This window comes from Eublepharis macularius, chromosome 1, assembly GCF_028583425.1.
Source record: "Eublepharis macularius isolate TG4126 chromosome 1, MPM_Emac_v1.0, whole genome shotgun sequence".
Classification (NCBI taxonomy): domain Eukaryota; kingdom Metazoa; phylum Chordata; class Lepidosauria; order Squamata; family Eublepharidae; genus Eublepharis; species Eublepharis macularius.
In genome coordinates this window covers 205,874,184-205,897,932 of record NC_072790.1, presented here as the reverse complement: position 1 = coordinate 205,897,932, position 23,749 = coordinate 205,874,184, and the positions used below count along the sequence as shown (strand labels likewise).

General features: G+C 42.3%; 2 protein-coding genes across 2 annotated transcripts in view; one reads left to right on the top strand and one right to left on the bottom strand.

Annotated features, from left to right (window-relative positions):
* ARHGEF33 (Rho guanine nucleotide exchange factor 33) overlaps positions 1 to 14,042 on the top strand; it is a 45,740-nt gene extending 31,698 nt beyond the window's left edge. The window contains exons 10-15 of the mRNA XM_054987043.1: positions 968 to 1,051; positions 4,506 to 4,589; positions 4,729 to 4,877; positions 6,899 to 7,063; positions 9,723 to 10,491; positions 12,896 to 14,042. Coding sequence (XP_054843018.1) covers positions 968 to 1,051; positions 4,506 to 4,589; positions 4,729 to 4,877; positions 6,899 to 7,063; positions 9,723 to 10,491; positions 12,896 to 13,033 — 1,389 coding nt within the window. The 3' untranslated portion in view covers positions 13,034 to 14,042. The remainder of the gene's footprint in view (positions 1 to 967; positions 1,052 to 4,505; positions 4,590 to 4,728; positions 4,878 to 6,898; positions 7,064 to 9,722; positions 10,492 to 12,895) is intronic.
* Positions 14,043 to 14,825: 783 nt separating this feature from the next.
* Positions 14,826 to 23,749, bottom strand: part of SOS1 (SOS Ras/Rac guanine nucleotide exchange factor 1) — a 70,160-nt gene continuing 61,236 nt past the window's right edge. The window contains exon 22 of the mRNA XM_054985145.1: positions 14,826 to 20,288. Within this exon, the coding sequence (XP_054841120.1) occupies positions 19,794 to 20,288 (495 nt within the window). The 3' untranslated portion in view covers positions 14,826 to 19,793. The remainder of the gene's footprint in view (positions 20,289 to 23,749) is intronic.

The window sequence follows — 23,749 nt, the reverse complement described above, 5'->3', positions numbered from 1 at the left end:
GGGCGTAACTCTGCTTAGGCCTGTACTTTTGCCATCCAAAGAATACTTTGCTGAGTTTGCCCTGTTGATAGGACTTGAGTAGGATTCTGAGCAGAGCTGTTTAGAATTGCTCTCTAAAGTATGGAGGGCTTATAAGGAGCATTAGTCTTAATTCTGGATATATTCTACCAACTGGTTAATGAGTCATGGAGATACAATTAATTTTAATGCTGGGGGTTCTTTTACAGCTATCTTTCATTAGGGCTCACATGGTTTACATTTTTTAGATTTCCTTAAACCAATAAAATTATTGTTGGTATTTAAATAGAGCAAAACCAGTTTTCTTTGTTTAGCAGTAGTGGGTTAACCCTTTAATTTACTGGTCCTTGGTGGGCCACAACCCTAGAGGAGGAGAAACTGACATCTGAAACATTTCCACCTTCATGTTTAAGAGCTCTATGTATCCTGAAAGCTTCTGCTTTCCTCCACCAGTTTTAGAAGCTTTTGCTGACTGATTTATAGAAGGAGCAGAGCTCAGCTGACACCTCCAGTAAACAGCCACTGAGGAAAGATGTCAATAAACAGCAGTGTCTTGTGTGAATGAGAGGATTTGAGTCCAGCGGCACCTTAGAGACCGACTAGATTTTCAGGGTGTAAGCTTTCAAGAGTCAGAGCTTGCCTTCTCCAGACAAGTTTCAGCATGTGGGTTCTGCATCCATTGCATTCCTGTAATTCCAAAGTAAATGGAATCTTGAGTTCAGATTTAGCAACTGAGAGCCAAGCTACAAGTGACGAATTACACTTGCCAGGCAAGTGAAGAGACTCACGTGTTTTCCTCCCTGTTCACTTGCCATTCATTTGATCTCCACTTGCCAGGCAAGTGTAATTCGTCACTTATAGCTTGGCCAAACACAGGGTCATGCATGATCAGTTAGTTGGTGTCAGTCATATAGAGAAGATATCTTAATATTTTTGATTTGTTTTTAAGAACAATTTTCTGGACTATTATGTTGCTTACTTAAGAGATTTGCCAGAATGCATCTCGCTGATCCATGTGGTCATTCTTAAAGAGGTAAGTGTGATCTTGTTAAGGGGTTTGAGATGTTCTGGTTCTGAGATGTGTTCAATAGTTTTACACAGTAAATTCAGTTGCAAATTTTGCTATTGTGGTGTATGGAGAGTGCATTATTCAGTGATGTGCATCCTGTTTGCCTTGATCCGGACCCACATGGAACCTCTGTTCGAGTAGGCTTCCCTGTTAATTCAGTGAAGAAGGCAGCTCCATGCCCATGTATCCTTGTTTGTACCTGAGGCGTCCCCTTCTGTTGGCGCAAATAAAAGCCAGGGGAATACCTATGCATGAAAATTTATGGATTGGAGCAAGTGACTTCATGGAAACTGTTAGCCAGTTCATGCAGTATAGTTAAGAAACTGGAGCTTTGCCAAACATGAGGGATGGAGTTTGAAATTATTCTTAATTCGAAGATTCCCAGGCTTCCATATTATATTATACATTCCAACTAAATATTCATCTACAGATATACAGAATAATCAACATCTCATGTTTTAGGCTGGAAATAAAACAAAGCTGTGGAATATATATAACAGAGTGGTTCTGAAAATCCTTTCAAGAACAGAGATATTGTAATGCACTCCATTTTGCATATATCAGATTTACTGAAGTAAACAAATGTATACTATTTAGCTATTTGTCACATTATTATCCCATCCTTCTTCTAAGGGCAGAGTACATGATTTCCCCCCATTTTATTCTCGTAAGAGGAAGGCTAAGCTGAGAAAGTGAGTGCCTGGCTGTTACAGAAACTCTAAATTCAGTATGGCTGAAGAGTGGCTCTGAGGGCCTCTGAGTTCTTGGACTCCTGAGGTTTGAACAAGAACCACTCTTTCTGCTCCAATCACACATTGGAGCTACCCAGCCAGACTTAGTCCCCTTTGGACAAAGGACTAACTGATTTGGACCAGACCTATATTTTGTCATACAAGTGCAGAGCTATTAATAGGGTAGGACAATAGTGTAATAATTCTTTGATGGATAGCCATGGCCTCTGATGTCAGAGATGGAGGTTTAACTGGGATTGGCTAGATCTGCTGGTCAGTCTTACAAAGGAGGCTGGCTTAGGTTAGATTTCATTGCCCATAAATATCTAGGAGTTCTGGACTTTTCTTTGTCCCAACTTTGGAATAGTGTACCTCAGGAGACCCCCAAGACCAGTTGGCTGGGGATTAAACACTCCTCCACTATCTGACTACTGCAAGGAACTCTGTAGAGTCAAACAAGAAAAAAATCCCCGTGTGGTAATAAAATCATTATATCTGGGAGTTGGTACAAACCCGAGACCTTTATTCAAGGCCATTTTTTCTAAATCTGAAAGAGTTCTACTTGAGAGATTAACCACTAGGTCAGTTTCCCTTGTAGGTGTCAGGTCCGTCTCCCTCTGTTGTGCCTGCCCCCTCGTAAAAAACGGCCCCTACCTTCATAATTATGTGTTTTATTACCCGGACGTACTGACATAGATCTGGTGGACATCCCTTCTTCTAATGAGGTGTCAGTATCCTCTCCCTCTGTAGTCTCTACGTCCGAGAATTGGGTTAAGGGGTTTGACCAGGAGACCTTCTTCCTTTTAGTATTTTCTTCATTCCACCAGCTGTATACACGTCCCGTGGCATAGTCTCTATTATCCCTCTGATATTTCCTCACCTTGATTTCCTTCATTTTATTTTCAAAGTCTTTAACTAGTTTCTCAAGCTCCTTTATTTTATTTTTAAATTGCTCCTCCTCAAAGCTATTTCTGAGTTTAGTCTCTAAAACCTCGATATCCTTGCCAAGATTCTTCACCTCCACCTGTGCCGTCTTGACCACTAATAACATTAAATCCATAGAACACTTGTTCAATACGGGAGCCCATCTATTTTTAAATTCCTCCTGGTCTCGAAAGAACCAGGAACCACTCTTGGACTGTACCTATACTGTAACTGATTATAAGGCAAATTGGATTCTGTATATAAGAAATAGTGTCATAGGATGCCAGAAAGCAACTGCACTTTAATTGTGATAATTGTAGCACTTTGAGCACGAGACACTTTAATTGATTAATTACAGGATACGTGGAATGCCTACATGATTGAGGTCGAGGGAAATTGCAATATGTGGTACAGTTCTTGAATGTGTTAGGAGAAATAAATTGGAATATGAAATTGTTTATTACATCCCTTATGTACTGTTAAATAAATAATTTTGGAAACAATATATTAAATAATATATGCTTTATTGCTAACTGTGGAGACATTATTACCACACGGGGATTTTTTTCTTGAGGAACTCTGTAGATGCAGGGCCAGTGCCACTGTTGAGGCAGTGAGGCAGGGGCTGTGGGCGCTGTGGGGCCGGAGGGGGCGCCGGAGGGGGCGCCGGAGGGGGTGCCGGAGGGGGTGCTGGGGGCGGAGGCGTGCCCTGCGCCGCCCAGCCACCTGCTGCCGCTGGTCAGCCCCGCACCGCCACATGCCCCCGGGTGGGCACAGCAGCCGCAGGCCAGGGACAGCAGGCGGCTGGGGTGGCGTGCGGAGCGCGAGCGGCCTCCACGCACCGCCCCAGCCACCCGCCAGCCAATGGCCCCGGCGTCACTGCGTGATGATGTCATCACGTGAGGATGTCCTCACATGATGATGTCATCACGCAGTCCGGGGGCGCATGCACGCTGCGTGCATGAGAGAGGATGGCCTCAGGTGCCAGTAACCCTGGCTCTGGGGCTGTGTACATGCTCTGAGGAACTGCTACAATCTAGGTAAAATGTATTTAGCTGAGTTAGAACAATTGTATTGCCTGATTTTGAAAGACTAGGTGCTGTGGTAGCGTGTTTTCTCCCCGTTTTGTATTTTGCCCTCTCTCCCTACCCCTTTTGAATCCAACCACCATTTCCCCCCTTTTTTCTATAATAAACCATTTTATAAAGTTTTTTTTTTGTTCAGTAGTACAATATATTTCTCTGTGATATTTCTCTGAATCTCTTCCCTATGTGCCAGATCACACAGGCACTACGTAGTTGTTATAAGATATTTTCTGGAATTTTCACCCAGTTACATTGTTATTGTTCTGGTACTGCAATGGAAGGACATTTTCTCAGTGGGTCATTCTAGATGTTCTTAGGAGGTACTGATTGGTTACCAGAGTGCCTTACAGGGAGCCCTTCATCTAAGTGGGATTCCCAGCAAGGAAATTCACCTTTCTCCCCTTCCTACTGTAACACCAGACCAATGTAACCCATGAACTTCATGGCGGAATGGGGATTTGAACTGGAGTCTCCCAAATCTGAGTCTGACACGCTAACTACTACATCACACAGGCCCTCAGCAATATATACAGCAGTACATGCTTTACATAATAAACCTGGTCAATATTTTGGCCACAGTGCAACAAGAGTCAAGCATGCCTAAACTCAGTTGAATCTTGCATTGAATTGGAGCCAATATTAATACATGATCTAAAATAAACTTTTTCTCAACAACAGATTGAAGAAGAAATCAGGTCTGACCTCTACATATTCTTCTTTAATATAGTCCAGCGTATCCCTGAATACCTTCTTCATTTGCAGGTAAGACCTTGAAATTATCATTGCCCTGTCTCTAAATTTTGTACGTTAGAAGGTGGCACATCACAAATCTGAACAGAATATGGCATTCTAGAAACGCCCAGTGGTTCGCTTCAGCATTTCTTGCTTGCCTTTACTCCAGAATATTCTAAAGTACACTGAGCAAGAGCACCCCGATTACTACCTTCTTCTGGTGTGTGTTCAGCGCCTGAGAGTCTTCATTTCACACCACAGCCTTCTGTTCCAGTGCAATGAAGACTTACTAATTCAGAAAAGGAAGAAGCTGAAAAAGTGAGTTTGGTGTCCAATGGTGGTTTCTTTGTGGTTCTGAGGGCAAGAAAAGCAGCTCCTCTGCTCTTCCAACCCAAAGTTTGCCAGACTGATGGCCACAGAGGTGGTCCATGAAGATGTGCTGGCCAGTGCAGTCCTTTAGATAGAATTAGCCTTTGATCCTGGACGGGTTCTTTGCTACCAGGCTAGGGAGATTGTCCTGCTGAAGGAAGACAGAGCCAGACCTGAACGTGCACGCACACACACACTTTCGCACGCAGAGGGGCTGTGCAATTGTGATGAAAGCTATGTGTACTCTCTGTGAAAATATATAAAATTATTCACTGAATTTGTTCAAACCCTCTTTCAGGAAAAGCTGGGCTGTGTCTTCCAAATATACCAAGCAAGTTAAGCACGTGCATGTTTTGCATAGCGCTTGGAAATCACTGGTGGATTCAAGCCATTCTGTTTTTTTCTTGACAATTGTAAGAGCCAGAAACTCAAAAAGTTGAATTCTTTGTCCCAAACAACTTTCAGGATGTTTTTTCAATGAAATTGGATAGCCAGTGGTAGTGGGAACATTCTAGATATCAGAAGGTAACCATGTAAGCTTGTTGCAGCCAAAGCTAGAGTCTTACGGCATCTTAAAGGTGAACATATTTATTGCAGCTTAAGCTTTTATGAGCTGGACCCAGCTCCTGCATCTGATGAAGCGAGCTCTGGCTTGTAAATACTTATGCATCAATACATTTGTTATGCTTTAAGCTGCCACGAAGACTCTTCATTATTACAAACATACAATTCTCTAGTGCTGAAATTAAAGAGTTGTTCTCTGCTATCTGAAAAAACTGGTGCCATTTTGCACCCTTGTTTCTTACTATGACTTACTACGACATCGCGCAAAACTCTTGCGAGAAGATGCTATCTTCCGCGTTTTTTGCGCGATATTTCGCGACATTCCGGCAGCAGATAAGCAGTGTGAAAAGGGCCTATATCTAATTCTCAGCAAGGCCCCATCTGTGAATACTCAAATCCAAAGATTGGAGCCATGAATGGACAAGACATATTTCCCACAAACCTGAGTAAAGCCCCAAGTTTGCAAAAAAAACTGAAATAAAAAAATGGGAGAATTTTTAAAAAACCCAAGTAATGAAGTACCTTTAAGAATGGATTTCTTCTGACATCTCAGTGGCCATAGTGGGGCTTGCTGGGCAAACATAACCGTATTGCTATCCTTCAAACCTTGGTTTCTGCCAGTAAAAGGAAAAGGAGATGATCCTTTCCATCGTTATGTCCTCCCAGTCTACCCCGCTCCTCTCCTTTACACTCTAGCGGGAGGACTCGTTGTGGCCAGGCCCTGCAACAACTGCTAGGCATCTAGCAATCATGCAATTTGCACATCTCACCCATGTGCAGCTGTGGATATCAAACAACTTGATGCCACACAACTTGTCTGGGCCCTGTGGCAGCCTCCTCACAACTTATGTGACTTGGCTGGACACAGCAGTGGCCACTGACCACCACACAACTCACCTGAGTGATTTGTTACTGTACAACTTTTGCAGCTTGACCTGACTTTTCCCAGGGAGAGGCTGCCAGGGGAAGGGAGGAGGGAAAGCTGAGAACCACTGTTGCATGGTGGTTAGAATGTCAAACTAAAATCTGGGAGACCCAAATTCAGGTCCCCACTCTGCCATGGAAGCTTTCTGGGTGATCACTCAGTCTAACCTACCTCACAGTGTTGTCGAGAGTTAAAATTGAGGAGAGGAGAACAATGTAAATTGCTTTGGATCCCCACTGGGAGTATAAATGAAGTAAATAAATAATATGTAAAGCTGAAGTTGGGGTGGGGGCAGATGAAAGAAAGGATGGTTGATAAATGAGAGGAAGAGAAGGAAGCAAAGAAGGAGAGAGGATACAGGGGCTGCCAAGAGGAGAGAAACAGGAAACAGTGCAGGGGAAATGAAGTGACCCCTGCAAGTCCATGAGTGTTCTCTGCTTGTTCTTTAACTAATGTTGATGCTACCTCTTGATTTTACTAGATCTTCCTTTGTCAAGTTATACAAAGGTCTAGCTTCTCAATGTGGCAGCACCGGCCCAGAGGTTTCTCCAACACCCAGTGCTACCTCTATCCGGGATAGCGGGATCCACTCAGAAGAGGCAATGCAGCTATTCCCCTCAACTCCTTCTTCTGGCACAACAGCAATGTGAGGACCATACTGTCATATGATAATAGTTCAGCAATGCAATAGGGTTGCCAGGTCCCACAGGGTCCAACCTGGGGGATGGGGGGTGTCTAGTGGGGGGCACATTCAGGGGGTACTTACTGTTTTGTCTGATTTTAAGGAAAATGCCCCCTCGTTGGGGCCTTCCCTTTGTTATCTCCCTGGGAATTATGTCTTCCTCAGCATGACAACAAAGGCTCAGGAGCGCGCTCCAGTTCGCTCCAGAGTTCCCAGACCCATTCCCCACACCTCCCCCAATTGCCAGCTAGGTAAGAGGAAGCAGGGAACAGAGACTGGAAGCAGGGCATCCCCCCTCCCACTAGGGGGCTGGGAACCCTAAACATATATTATGGTGCTTTATTCTGCTGTTTCTTCTCAAGCCCATAACTTAGACTCAGGTGGCAACCAAAGGGCATCAGCAAATGCAGAGACTGAAAGCCATGCATAAAAAGAAAGTAAACGTTTGGTGTCTTTGCATAAGCCTGATTGGTGCAGTGTGGAATGCTGAAAGATAATAAGCTGGGGGCGGCATGAGGGATGAGAGCTTTGGACTGGATCTAGTGCAGTTCCACTGGAGGAAACAGACTTTCCTTCATCTCCTGCTGCTCTCAAAAAGCTACTTTTGCAGGTCAGGGATATAGTATAGGGGCCTGCGGCAGTGAGGAATTGGCAGAATGCAGAGAATGTCTTTCCCACCCCTAAATGCGCAGAAATACCTTCCCTGTGTGTGGGTCTTTATTGGATCCAAGCCATTGTTTGTAGGAATAAGTGTTCAAGAAAGACCTCTGTGTTCACCAAGTGATAATGGAAGTAACAGCTTGGGTGGTGGGCAATGACTAAGATATGTATATAATGGAAACCTTATTTTGAGAAGAAGAAGAGGCCCACTTGCCTACTTGGCATAGTCCCAATTTGGCTTTATAGCTGAGTTTATTATTATATTATTACTTATATAGTACCATCAGTGAAATATTCCATTGTCACACGTTGGTCTCCTTGCTTCTATCGAGCCCCGGCTGCTAAAATAATCCACCTCCCATCATTTTAAGCATGTAGGACCCTTCCTTAACACTCTTCATTGGCTTCCTGTCAACTCCTAAATCCAGTACAAACTCTCAGCTTTACATTCAAAGGCACCAAATGGCAAGCAAAATGTGGGGGATGAGATGAAAAGAATTAAAGAAGGGCAAAAAAGAAGAGAGCTGGTAGAGAAAGAAAATGGCGGGAGAGAGTTAGAGAGTTCTGAGCAGATAGTTGGAATGTACTCATTGAAATAAAAGGCAAAGTCTTTAGTGGGGGATGGTGATACAAGAGACTGAGCCAAAACACACGAGAAGAAATACCTAGGTTCAGCACGTGTTCTCTTACCTCAAGGTTTGCTGGGATCTGTAGGCGTCCTGGAAGCTTAAAGTTTAGCATTTACAGAGCAGCAGGAAGGGAAATACCAGCGCCTGTATTTCCCTTCCCCTTCCTGCTGCTCTGTAAATGCTAAACTTGTTCTCTTACCTCAAGGTTTGTTGGGAAGTGTAGGTGTCTTGGCAGCTTAAAGTTTAGCATTTACAGAGCAGCAGGAAGGGGAAGGGAAATACAGGCGCCTGTATTTCCCTCCCTGCTGCTCTGTAAATGCTAAACTTTAAGTTTCCAGGATGCCTACAGATCCAGGCAAACCTTGAGGTAAGAGAACACGTGCTGAATCTAGGTATTTCTTCTCGTGTGTTTTGGTTGCATGTGGGGTGTCAAAGGCACAAAAGAGACACTGGTGATGCTTAGAGCTGGTGTGAATCAAGTAGGTTTTGGAGTGTTATTTAGCCAAGTAGACAACAATCGAGGAGGAGCAGAAGATGAATTTATGGAGGACAAAACTAAAAATATTCAGCTGCCTGAGAGCATCAATGGAGATCTCAAATGGAGAAAGTGAGCCATGGCTGGGACTGAGCATCAAACTATGAAGATGGTTCTGAGAGTTCCATATTTGTAGATCCCAAAGATTTTTGTTTGTAAATATCAACCATGTGAGGACCTGATTCAGATGGGGACTATGAGTAGAAGAAACATTTTAAAAACCTTTTATTAAGCTGCTACTTGCTCATTTGGAACAAGCATGCAGGAACCATTCCCTACTGTCTGTACCTTTGTCTTATGGGTCAAATAGCAGCTCTGCAGGTCCACTTGAGGTCAAGAACTGGCACAGGGAGAACAGGTTGAACCCCACAGCCCACACACCTTGGTTTTGATCTGAATCAGGCCGCTGAGAACTTGGTGTTTGCAAAGAAAAAACGCCTGAAAGCTCTGACCATGCAACTTGCAGATGTTTGATTCTTATCCTAATGTTTAATCTGGTCCTTTGCCACCCATGAAATGTTTCTATGCTTGATACATTTAAGCAGACCTTGGAACCCTTGTTTTTACTTAGATTAGCTTTCGAATGTCTAACTACGCCACCGAGAGTTGCAATTGCTGCTTGTCACTGCTGTTTGAAATCATTTGTTTTTCTTTTGCTGTTTTTTTAATGTGATGGTTTTATTGATTTAATTATTGTTCCTTTATTGGTTATACTGCTATTCTCTATATTGAGAATGTTATTAGATACATTAGAAAATGTTATAATGAATAAAATGAACAAAATTCTCCCCACTCTAAGGCACTTGATGTCACACATGAAGAAAAGCCAACAACAGGGGGTGGAGAACATGCAAGGAACTCCACAGGGCGAGTGGGAAACCGATGGAAGACGGCACGACCGGCCTGAGAACGTCCTGACTCCATCTCAGTTCAGCGAACAAGATCTGAAAGCTCTCGCAGCTTCCCTGCAGACTTTCCCAGACTTGGAATACAGTGCTCCTTCCTCTGACTTAAAGGGACACCCTGAGCGATCTCGGAGGGCCTCAGCAGATCTTCTGCAGGACAGCACAAGTTTTGCTCTTGATTATGAAGACTTTGAGTATAGAGGGGATTCATACACCATGCCTGGCCCTTATGAGGAAGAGTCTGCTCAAAACCTGGCCATCTTTGAGACCTGCTCTCCTGCTTCTTCTGAGTCCAGCATTGACATCTGTTTCTTGAGGCCTGTGAACTTCACAACAGAGCCAGAGAGGACAGAACACACTGTCCAGCCACTCCCCAAGAGCTGTGCTCCAGTCAGCAGCAGCAGCACATACAAGCGTGATGTTTTCCGTAGCAAGGGCAAACAATTGAGCCGGTCACTGAAAGAGTTTCCCCGCAGCGGAACAGAAGGCGTAAGCTCTAGACTCTACAGCACACGGAGCAGCAGTGGTAGTCGGTTGCAAGGCAAACAGGAGAGGGGCTTCCAGTCCCACATGGCCCCTGCCTCGTCCAGGAGCTCCCAGCGGAACTACTTTCCTCCACAGAGAGGAGCTGGTGAAAAGCAAAGCTTTCTGGAAGTAAGGAGAGTGAAAGGCAAGGGCAAACCCACTTCCCAGCAGGGTCTGAGGAACACGTAAGCAGGGCCTTAACTCAGAGACCAAAAAGGGTGGAGGGGGGCAGGGCTGTGTCCTGAATCCAGGCCCCTAAGCCCCAGCTTGTGTCCCAATCATACCACATTTTGTCCACTGGCTGAGAGCAGCTTGCAAATGGCTCCCAGGCTCCCAGCCAGGCGGCTAACAGATCAAATCTGCTTGTCTGCAGCAACTGAACTACATCAGGTGCCTTCAGGCAGTTCTCTGAGCCAGTGTCTGTGAAGCCTCCAGCAGCATTACTGTTTTATTACCCCCTTATTTTAAAAAAATGTCCTTTCAGTGAAATGGCTGTGTGTCTCAGTGGTTGAGCATATGCCTTGTCGGATACAGAAGACTCTGGGTTCAGACCTTGGCATCCACATGTTGTGAAAGACCTTGCTGTTCAGGAGAGTAGTTGCCAGAGTAGGCAATGCTGAGTTAGGTGGGTGAGCTGCCTGAACTGGAATGAGGCAGTTGCATGTCTTTCTATCTTTCCCCTCCATGTTCCACACTCAGGACAGATGTAAACGAATGTCTTATACATATTGAAAAGCACGAGCAGCACATGAACAAAGAACAGCCAGCTCCTTCAAACAAATGCTTCCCTACTGTCACATTTCTCCTGGTCAGAGACAGGCTATAGGTATTAAGATAGCTGAAAGTAGTAAAACAGTGGCATAATTTCCCGTCTTTTTTTTTTTTTAGCCACCGTCACCTGTTGTGAAATGAGTTTTGCATGTTTTTGAAGCCAGCATGGTAGTGATGGTGGTGGTGGTGGTGGTGGGTGGGGTCAGTGTACAGACAAGCAATGATGCATTCAACGTACCACTTTGAACACTCCAGGGGAAAAAGCACAAGTATTGCATGTTCTGAGTCTGAAGAAAAACAAACTTAAAAACTGAGGGTCTGCACTGCTTATCTAAATCCAGAATCCTTTTGAAGGCTCATCTCATTTGTCAGAATACAGAGTTACTTTGCCTGCCCAGCATGGCTGATTATTTATTTATTTTATTGGATTTATATCCCGCCTTCTCTGCAAGTGGACTCAGGGCGGGTCCTCGGGTCATGGGTGCTCTTGTCCTCAGACACAGTGAGAGGGGCAGCCAGCACTCAGAAGACTTTTCTTCCACTATCCAGGATCATACTTACAATGGTTGAGAAGGAGAAAGTAGGGCTGAAAGTCAATGAGGAAATCATACAAGGAGCAGATACTAGAGGCTGGGGCAATGCATTAGAGTCTATGCAGTACCTTCTTTAAAGGTATCCCATTAGTACGCAGATTTGAACATGTGAAGCTGCCTTATACTATGTCAAAATATTGGTCTCGGCTAGGAGAGGCTCCCCAGAGTCTCAGGTAGATCTTTTGCATCACCTACCAACTGATCCTGTTGACTGGAGATACCAGGGATTGAACTTTGGGGCCTTCTGTAAGCCAAGTGGATGCTCTACCACTGAGCAAGAGCTCCTTTCCAGTAAGGGAAAATGGCTCTAGCTTTGTTTCTCTATTGTTCACAGCCACTGGGTACATCTTTCAAGTTTAATGTCTCGAGGAAGTTTATTGGATCCTCCTACCAGAGCACACTAGGTTCCTATATCTTCTTTATGAGGCTAGAAGTTTCAGGTTGCAGTTTAAACCCATCCTCTGTGTAAATCATTCTCACTCACCCAGCCTGTACACTGCTGCTTAGCCAAGCTGCTGCCCCACTGCTGACATGGGAAGATGTACGTAAGCCAGTCTGCTTACAGATACAAATCTACAGAAGCTTTGACATAAAATACTAGGCAAGCCTATGTTTGGTTAGGAGAATGAATTTCACCCCTTTCATAAAGAATACGTTGTATGCACTGCTTTAATTTTCTTGTTAAAGGCAGCCCTTCAGTTACATAGGAGGAAGTATGTGGATGTACTTGTTAGTCTGGTAGGGTAAGAGGTTCATACATTCACTCTGGCACCCCTAGGTTTCCTACCCTCCCTCTACTGTAACCTACGGTACAGCTTGCCTCCTTTAAAACACAGAAGCAATGACAGACCAAAGCAGAACCTTGACTTTGGATTCAGTTTCTTTGTTCAACGCTGGAGTATGAAAGATAATCCAAACCTTCACTTTAAGAAGAGAATTCCTACAACTGTTTAATAGCAAATCATGGTTTTAAGGGGGGTGGTAAGTAATGGGAGAGGAAGCAGTTGATCCAGTGCTTTGGTGGCTTTGCTTTGGTGAAGGGATTAGAGCTTGTCACATATGCATAATTTTAGTAGCCTCTGTAAATTTTTCTAACCCCCATTTCATTACACATACCTAGCCCCACAAGAAGGAATGGCTTTTAAAACTCTGCTTCAACTTTCTTTTCTTTATTTCAGGAGATGCATTTAGAAGACAACACCAGATTTTCTCATAGGGATGATAATGAGCAAACTTCTTTCAGCAACCACAACCCAAGGCAAGAGCAGAAAGGGGGCTTTCGCAGGTCCTTCCGCAAGCTCTTTAAAAAGAAATAAGCAGCCCAGGGCCAATTGCTTCAGCACTTCTTCTGGGCTCTCTGCTGTGAGTCCCACAATCCAGTGGTCTTCCTTCAGGGCAGTTTTAAGTTCAAGGGCTGAAAATGGAATCTAAGGTTGGAGGTGTAATTTTTTTTTAAAAAAGTTAACAGACTAGTTTGCTGACCCCAGAGAAGAAAGCCATTTTACATTAAAAATGCATATGCTGTTAAAGCATGGACTTTCACAGTTTTGGAAACTTTTTTATTTTCAAGCAAGATTGGGCAAAATTTTTAAGCTACACCTATATTAAAATCAGGCAAGGTCTTGATTGCTGAAGGAGAATGGCTTGGAAGCTGCATCTGGGCTGTGGGGTCACGCAGTGACCACCTCTAGTCAGTGTCATACAGCTCTGGTCAGTGCATGGATTTAGTTGGCTCAACAGAGAAAAACTTGCAGGACTGACAAGCCTCACACCACTTATATTATTCCAGTGCTCTATAGTAAATTTTCAGTGATGCAATATAAATATAAATAAATACAATTGACTGATGTCAAAAGTTCTGATTGTTGTAGTTCTTTCTTAAAAATGGCTTGGTGCTATACTGGAATTTGAAATTTAACTTTTCATAATGGAATTAATTTCAATTTAGGTAGTAGGGTATATCCCAAGGGAACAGCAAAATGCTAGTGTGATGGGTGCTAACAGAAAAGTACACATTCTAGGGATGTTACAGGTTTCAAATGCATTTTACTTTAGAATTCTGACTAACAATCTTGTTTGAGAACATGAAATAGTTTGAATAACTGCCTGAGCCTGAAGTGGTTTCTCATGTTTTGATTTTACTATACCTGGTCCTATGCCAGCTTGCAGCCAGATATCAATGCAATGGTATATGGGGAGAAACCAACACTCCTCTCAATTTCCTGCAACATAAGTTTCTTACATAGGTATAGGAAAGTACTAACATGAGAAATAGGCCCATGACTTCCTATTCAATGCAGCTATTCAACTGAGAATCAAAACAAGATCCAGATTATCAAGAAAACTGAAAATAAGAATACTGGGACTGAGAATTCAAATATCCGGGCTGTGGTTGCATATGTATTACCCTTTCAATAAAGCAATGTTATTTAAACAGCCATATTTTATGTAGCATGAGGCTAGATCCAGCCATCTTTTTGATCCAATCTCACTCATTTTCCTTTTTTACCGCTGTCCACATGTCTTTTGTCCATACCAATCCAAAATCCCATAGACTTTTTGGTGGTCAAAGAGGACCCCTTCCTCCCTATTTCACTTGTAGAAAAGCTGGTCGGATCCAGCCAAAAGACAAATCATGAAAGGGATGGTCTATACTCAAAAGTATGGAACTACACAGGAAGGCTAAGACTATAAGGATGACTTAATAGCATCTCAAATGTTTGATTATCCCTAGCCATAAATGTTGTGGATTTAATGTATATGGCTTTCATGTAACTGAAGTTATTGTTGCATGTTTTCTTGCATCTGATCTAATTATTTAAACTGTATTAAAAACATTCCATTACCAATGTAACAACGTGTTTAACTTCTTTGCAAAGAAGAGTTAGTGAAAAAAACAATCATAGCATCAGATCTGCAAGTGAATATCACTTCAACTAGTCCCGCCCCCTAGATTCTGCATGTGTTGGAAGCTCAACAGCACCATTGAAAAGTAACTTAATAGTTTTTCTTGGTTGCTCTTAAAAATGTAGCACTTGGCTATAAACAGAAATATGGGGGCAGACTAACAGACCTAAGCTGTCACATATACAATAATATACACTTACGTAATATGTAAGGCATATTTATTTATTTTTTTAAGAACAAATCTCTTGAAAACAGCCACTATTAATTTTCACTTTAAATGCAATCAGAATACCATTGCAGACATAGCATACAAAGCTCATCTACGGACATGATTTCGGTACACACAGGCCCATTAAGATGTGCCAGTTTAGATATCACTTCAACCTTACACAACTGGATCAGACTGCCATAGCTTCTTAACCATTTAGCAAAGTATCCACACCATTAAACAGAAGGCAATACATTTTAAATATATGAATGATCAGAATTCATCAAAAAACTTAAACCTGTACATAGCAACACAGGCTTGGTTTTACTAAGTTGGCAAAATAAGAAAATGTTACCTGAAATAAGACCCCACCCAACAAGAAAATCTACTATGTCTCAGGAAAAAAAAGTTTTTTTAAAAGGCACATTTGGCAGCGACTGAAAGTTGCATACATCTGGTACAAGATTTTTTCCTTTCAGTCATCTGGGTACATGACTTCATGTTTGTTTTATAAAAAACACTCCTTGCAATACTGCAGCTCAACGCACTCTCTTCTCTTTAAAGGCAAAAGGGGAATTTGTTCACAGTTGGCAGGAAAAAAATGCACTTTAAGGTTTTCTTTTTCATAAATGGATAACAAGGTGTGAAAATTTCCCCCCAAACTGTTCTGTTTTGGCATTATACCTGGTGACATTATACCTGGTAATGAACCCAAATAGCACAGAAAAATAATTTACTCCCAAAGAAATTGGAAGGGATCATTTATCAGTTTAAGAGGCCAATTTATAGCAGTTTTATGTACGTGAGCTCCTGCACCACCTCATCCTCTGAACAGGGCTTCAAGGAGAAGGGTAAAAATCTGAAGAATAATTTCAGTAATTCAATAATTCTTTCCCATGTTAACTAAAGAAAGATGACAGCAGTCCCTGCATCTCATTAACCAAAATAACTTAACTTTATGAGGCACAGCAAGGATGTAAGACTTGTTGATGGACAGGAAAGTATTAAGAAACCAAGCTGCCACATTTCAACAGAAACTATTCCAGAACTTGAGTTCAAATGCAAAGTAACCGAAAAAAACTTCTATCTGTATAGAAAGTTGCCACTCTTCAACTGGCAACCCCTACAAAAATCATAGAAGAACGTGCTGCAGAGTTGCAACCAATTTATGTTAATCCCTTAAGGGGTTTTCAAGGAAGGGGACAAACAGAAGTGATTTACCATTGCCTGTCTCTGTGTAGCAAGCCTGTTTTTCCTCGGCTGTCTCCCTTCCAAGTACTGTAGCTGACCTGCTTAGCTTCCAAGCTTTGACGAAGTCTGGGCTAAGCTGGGCTATTTAACAATCATAAATGAGGCTAGTTCTTATTTGGAGACCCTAGCAGTATAAAATAATACACTTTCTGAATTTATTAAAATTGGAGCATTTCTATGCATTTTAAGTCAATGGCTGGAATGCCCGGTGGGAACATAAATTGTTTCTGTACATGCCATTTCCCACCACTAACTCAAATGCAGTCCTTGACTCTTCAAAGTGGCTTCAGGATACATGAGTGGTTACAGCAAGTGGGGTGAGCTGGAAAAGGGCCAGTATGTAGAAACATCTGCATCTCAACATATTTTAGATATATTACAGCAGGTCTATTTGAAATCTTAAAGGATTTGAAGTTTACAGTTGCAATTAAAAGCTAACTTGCACAAGAGTGACAAAATAGTATGGGGACGTGAGAGCAACACCCCTCCCCCACTTTTGCATACCTTTTGACTATCTGCATAGACAACCACAAGATTTTCATTCTCATGTACTTTAAAAGTGCATGGTTGTTGGCACAATAGATGCATTTTCCCTTCTAACGGGGTTAAATCTGGTTAGGAAAGTTTTTTCTGCTGTCAGATTAAAAAACCCCTCTCTTAACTATTATAAGCCAATAATTTGGTACCTTTCCATTATTACCTGACGTACAGTCCTGTAATTCTAAAGATTGATGCTCCTATACTAACAGACATTGGTCCCAGGGAAAAAAGTGCCTTATTCTGCCAGGAAAAGAATTCTCTTCGCTGAAAAGCTGTACATATTGACAACTTGATCCAATAGACATCAGTTTACCTATTTTGAGAATTCTTGACTGAGTCACTAAGTTGCAAATAGGTTAACTTACAGCAACTGCTCTAGCGACATTTTGAAATAGATCATGAAGCAAGAACCAAAACTGAGGAAATTCTATGACAATTCTGCATGTGGCGCAACAAGGAGTTACATGAAGATTAATGATTCAAGGGGAAAAAAGTTACACTTTCATGGAGTAAATTTTTAACACAAAGAAAACTGAGTTAAAAGGCTTGAGGCAGAACCTATTAAGCTGCTCTTCTACAGCTACTTCACTGGGGTTTATGGGCATTTTTGTCACCCCCCATTTGTTCTGGCTGGGATCCAAGAGGACTGTGCAACTAGTCCTGTAGAGACTCAAGGAGATTTTCGGTTCGTGTCTCATGAATAGCAGCATATCCCCTGTACTGCTGAAATTACAGAACTGTCAACCACACTTTGATATGGCAAGGAGGTATGTTGGCTCTTCAAAGAAAAAAAGGTTGCTTTCAATCCCAAGCTGATCCACCTGATCATATTCAAGAGATTTGGACTTGCACTTTTCAAGTAGTTGTACTTTGTTTATATCACCCCATCTGCCAAAAAGAGACCCTGAAGGTGACAAGCAGCCCTCTTGCAGTAGAGCGCTGACCTGAGCTAATTATTTTTAGCAATTTGGAATCTAGGACTAAGTATCTGGGCAATACCAAGCATGGTAATTTGAACTAAAGGAACTGGTGTAAATGTAAAAGTAAAACTACTTTTCTTGTATGTCAGGTTTTTTTAACTATCAGTAAGCTGCTGCTTTTGAATGCTAAATGGAATTAGCCAGTGCTGAGTCCATGCTCTACCCTTTCTTTCCAAAAGAAAGGTGACTTGGGCAGGAAACTCATTTCATTTTGGTAGCATGGCCTGGAAATGTGAGTGAGTGAGGAGGGTTTCCCTCTGGTTGGCTCAGGTGAGAGCCATGTCATCTGCAGGATTTTAAATTTCTTATGGATGGGACTATTGCCATTATTTTTAGTGATACAAACAAGTGAAAAATGGGTCTAAGTAGAGGCCAGCTTTCTCTAAATAGAGAAAGCATTTCTATTGTATCCACTGGCTCTAAGCTTAACGTTTGTTATATTAAACAAACATTTTTCACAATGCCCTTCTTTTAAATGTTGAATGTGCGCAAGGTAATTGTAAAGTTTAAATAATAGGATCTATTAAATGCAGATGAAATGAGAATGTTTTCTGAAATGCAAGACCACACTGCATAGTGCTATAGAAATGTCTCAGAACAGTAGGCTTCCCCAATGATAAAGTTTTCTAGGGACTGTTCTAGGGACATGGCTTTCTAGATTGCTGAAATGTATTTTGGTTTTGCCAAAGAAGAAACATCCTAAGAGTCTTAATAACTGAAGATCTGATATTACACCATTCACAGATCCTAATGTTTCAGAGATGATTAATGATTCTTCAATAAGAGGCATGCATTCCTGTCACAGTACTGGAATCAAATGCACATTTCACAGGTCAATGGATAATCCAAGATTACTCAAGAAGATTAGTCTCTCAAACATATTTTGGACAGAGAAAAGTTTAAGAGATTTAACACATTTTGGAAATTTTAATACAAGAGGCCCACTACATTTTAAACACACTGTTGTTCACTTTGACTCATCCCCTAACTCACCTTTATTTCACATGCCAAACCCTGGATTTCTTCTCAGTTTGTTCCTTAGAGATCAAAACAATTAACTAGAAGAGGAGAGAGATGTGTGTACCACAGCATGTGCCTCTTTCTCAGTGCTTTAAACTGAAATAAACTGAATTGTACATTTAGCAATGCAATAATTTAATATATGTCAGCCAGACAAAATATCTGTATCTTTATTTCAATTAAATTAAAAACAATTTGCAAGTATATTTATGCAACATTCACTATATACATATGATTTATGCAACTACAAGGCAATTCTATGGGTGCTGATTATTTATCTACCTACTGCTAGTTAAAACATGGTGATAACTAGGGAATATGGCCAGCGAATCATCCTTTCCATTTCCATGGCATAGCCAACCATGTTGCACTACCAGCCTCAAAGTGGGTTACTGGTAAGACCACCTACTCTATATTTAACAGTCTTCTGAATGTAGGAACAGATTTTATTCTGAACAACAGCAGTGTATCTTAGATTTCTTCATTCGTCTAAGATTTAAATCTTACTTAATTAAAGGCAGAAGTTAAGCTTTCTGCTTCCTGGCAAAATTTTTTGAACTGGCACCATAATATTCATAAGGAGGAAAGTACCTCTTTGGTGAAGCCTAGGTACCCATATATGTAGCAATTAACTGTAACAGTTTGTAAACAGGGCTGTAGTACAGTGCTATGCCTTAGCTCTCTGTTGGTTCAGTACCACAGATCTTCCTCACAGTCCAGTTCATGATTTTAAAGCAGGGAATAAAACAAAATAAAATTTAAGAGGATTACCAAGTTCCCTGTTTGAGATTTTGTTATCTGAAAAGTGCATGTTTTCCTTTGAAGAACTTGTGTCGTAGTGGACAGATGATTACAGGACCATATCTCCCATCCCTCAATGGACATTACGCGAAGCACAGTGTCTGCATATTGGCCCAAAGAGATCTGAAGTCTGATTTCTGGTACATTCAGATGTCCAGTGACTTTAGAACATTGCCCTGCATACTATACTAACAAATAGCAACAGTTTCACAATAAGGGGCCTGCTATTAAGTTTAATTTTTTTGTACACCATGTATCAAACGTATTGTAGAGTCTTTAGTGTTAGGAGCAACACAGCTCTCTGGTGCATCTATTGCCAGCAACAGACTTGGCACCAGGAAAAACATGACCTCCAGCTCAAGGGAGAATTCAGGTGGAGTGGGCATTCTCCAGCAATGGGGGTCCATCACGATGCATCGATGGAAGCGTGTGCTCCCTTTTGTAAGTTTTTGGAGGAAGCTTTGGGATATGTTGAGTAGTGCTCTGCCGTGGAGGAACTGGAGGCCCAGCAACAGAATGGAGGTCCATATCTTGGGGTATCAAAGGAGGTGATGGTAAATGCCTCCGTGGCACGTGGGGAGAAGGAGTTTGAGGAGGAGGAGGAGTAAACGGAGAGGGACTATTGGGAAAGAAAGTGTTGCCAAGTTCACTTTTTCTGCCTAAGGGTGGTGGCTGGAGATGCAGCGGTGAACTAGAGAAAACATCAGGAGTTCGCACAGGTTCTCGTGGTGGTAATACAGGTGGGCTTTCTGGAGGGTCAGATACGGAGGTCCTGTCTGGTACTGAGTACCGTGGCGAATAAATTTTTGATGTTGGTTGTCGAGGAGGAATTGCTGGTGGACTGTCCAGGTGGGCAGAAGAAATCTGAAATAGAAAAAAATATATATAAAATAGTCCAAAGGCGCCACAGTTAAATAAAGACATCTAAAGCATAAGTTTAAGGCTAGCTGAAAGGAACTCAGAATTGATACGGAGGTATACATTTTTAATTTCACCACATAAAGGATTCTAAAACCCTTGGGGGGGGGGTCAGTTTATATGCCATATACCCTTTTTTGCTACAGTTGTTATTGTCATTCAGAGGATGACATATTCTGTAGTGAGCATGGACTCTTCCCATCCATGTCTGGAAGGAGATCCTGTAAAAGCTGTTTCCAACTGGAAAAGTCATTGGTTACCCTCCCCCTCTACAGAGGGAGCAGGCTTCTTGCTCCTATTACACCGAGGCTTCATTTCTCCCATTCTCTTCAGATCAGTGAGACCCTCACTGCATCATTTCTTATGCTTTTGTGCTTTATTTCATATGCCTAGCAAGCAACACAATAACAAAATTACCACCACCCCCCATTAGCACAATCATTGGACTGTGCAGGAAAGCATCCTCCAACAGACCATGGAGAAAGAAGCTCACTGTTGGCTGATTGCTGGTAGCCAGAAACACAAGTACGCTCATCTTTCTATAAATGTAGAGCTGACTCTGCACTTCCTGGGAATTAAAAGAACTCTCTCCCTCTGACTTGACAAAATGGCTGCATTCTGGTAACAATGTCATTTTTCATCTGCTACTCAGGCCAAAACCAGAGCAAACGTGTCTCTTCTCAGATACTTAGCTGTCAGAGTTTGCATACTGTTTCTCTGTTAGGAATTGGCTCATCATCCAGCCCTACAACAAATAAAGCTCATTTCAGCAGAGCTGTGGCAGCATTTTCTGGAGGATCCCTCTACAGAGCACGAGTCCATCTGTTTATTTTCATCAGGTATTACCCACTTGATGCGTGGGACACTGATTCTTCCTTTGGCCAAGCAATTCTGCATTTTATCTTTGACTGGAGCACCTGTTCCCACCTCCAATAAGGTCAGCTTGCAGTTCTACACCAATCAGTGTGATATATACACAATGAAAAACTAAAAACAGGTTGCTTACCTGGACATCTGCGCACTCACACAACCTGACCACCTTCCACACAACAGACATCTTTTTAACTTGCTGCACCTTACTCTTACATTTGGGAAAGAACTAAGGCTGAGGTTTGACCCTAGAGGGAGGAGGTCTCCACATCTAAAGCCTAGCTCTAGTAATGTCTGAGTCCTAGGCCGATTCCAGACGGCCCTCTGCAATCCAAAACGTTGCGCGTTGTCGCGCATCATCGCACGGAAAACGCAAAATATCGTGTTTCCTCGCGCGAGTTTTGCACGACCTCGCGCAAAACTCGCGCGAGGAAACGCGGTATTTTGCGTTTTCTGCGCGATGACGTGCGACGTTTTGGATTGCAGAGGGCCGTCTGGAATCGGCCCTAGCTCTGCATGGCACAAAGCCCATCACAGTGTGATGCACAGAGACTACAAAGGAACTGTCGGTTCTGAAACAAATCTTTCCAAGGGCATTTGCCAAACTAAGGAGAGTTAGAGGACCCAGTCTCAAATGTACCTCCAATTTCCACAATTTATTATTTAGATTTCCTTCCCTCTCCTAAGAGGGGATATACACACAGAAAACTCACGTGGTAGGAAATGTATGAGTTCTGGTTAAGCTTTCAAGAGAGCTCTGTGTCAGGAGACACCTGCCACCAAAACCCTTAAAATTGTTTTCATGTAATCTATTGCGCAATTTTGCCTTTCCTCCCCCCCCCCCGCTTTTGTAATTTTGTTTTTTAAAAAGCAAAATTTTGTTTTGTTATCTTTGAAACATTTACTTTTATGTTTAACATATACGTCAGAGCCAGAGAATCCATAGATTTGTATCGTCAATTTATAGTGAGCACACCCTATTTTTGAAGAAGTACATTTAAAAAATAGGTATCGGATGAATGGAACTTGACTCCTGAAAGCTTATATCCTGGGAAAATTTCATTGGTCGTTAAGGTGCTACTAGACTCAAATCTTGCTTTTCTACTATAGACCAACATGGCTACCACCTGAAAACACCCCCGGTCCCAAAGCAGACTTGTTGAGCAATCAATATTTATTTAAGTTGTATTTAAAATATTTATATACCCGCTTTTCTCTTGGGCACCTCAGGATCCACAGGGTATTTGCAGATCAAATATACAAAACACGTAAAGTCACCTGAAAGGTTTATATCTGGAGGTACAGACTGAAGAAAGTCAGAAGGTGCTTTCTGTCAGAATTACTCCAAGCAGGGCTGTTCCAAAGTCTGTGTCCCCAAACCGTCTGAATATAGACAAAGGCCATACTTCCTTATTGCTTCTATTGGCTCCATCCATCCATTTTATTATTACAGTACCAAGACCAATATACAAAAGTTATGTTACCAAACCACTTATCAGTAAAAAGAAAAAACATCAGTTTTTAAAAACATTTAAAGCTTCTATTGGATCTATCTGCAGCCTTTGACACAGTAGACCATGCCGTCCTGTCGAGGTGTTTAGAAACAGAAGTGGGCATCAAAGGATGTGCCCTGGACTGGTTTAAATTGTTTCTCTTGGAGCGGACTCAAAGGGTGGCCATTGGAGATCAACTATCTCCAGAATGGGAACTATCTGGCGGGGTTCCACAGGGCGCAATCTTATCTCCCATGTTATTCAACCTCTACATAAAACCTGTAGGAGAACTTATTCGCAGCCATGGACCTGGATGTCATCAATATGCAGATGACACCCAACTCTATATCTCACTATCCAGATCCCCACAGGATGCAGTGGAAATCTTAGATCACTGCCTGACAGCTGTGGTGAAATGGTTGAAAAACAACAAATTGAAATTGAACCCAGACAAGACCGAAGTGATGCCTGTTGGGAAAGCAGAGATCTTGAAGAACATTGTACTCCCCACTTTCAATGGAGTTCGTCTGACCCTTGCAGACTCAGTTAAGAGCCAAGGGGTTATACTGGATCCAGTGTTATTATTAGAAAAACAAGGCAGCGGCAAAAAATGCTTACTACAACCTCACTCTGGCCTGGAAGATGGCTTCTTATCTTGACATGGCTGACCTGGCCACTTGGATCTATGCTATGGTAACATCAAGGCTCGACTATTGTAACACTCTATACATTGGCCTCCCATCTAAGTTAACTAGGAGGCTCTAATTAGTGCAAAATGCTGCAGCTCAACTGTTATCAGGAGCAAACAGGAGCATGAACATCACTCTCATCCTACAGTCGCTCCATTGGCTACCCATCAGTTACTGTGCTCAGTTCAAGGTATTAGTTATTACATACAAAGTTCTTCATGGCTTTGGTCCAGCATACCTACGGGACCACCTCCCTCCCTATGTTTCTCCACGGCAGCTTTGCTCATCTGAACAGGTGCCAGGCTGCACATGGGTGAAGTCAGCAGCAGCCCGAACACAGACTTTCTCTGTGGTG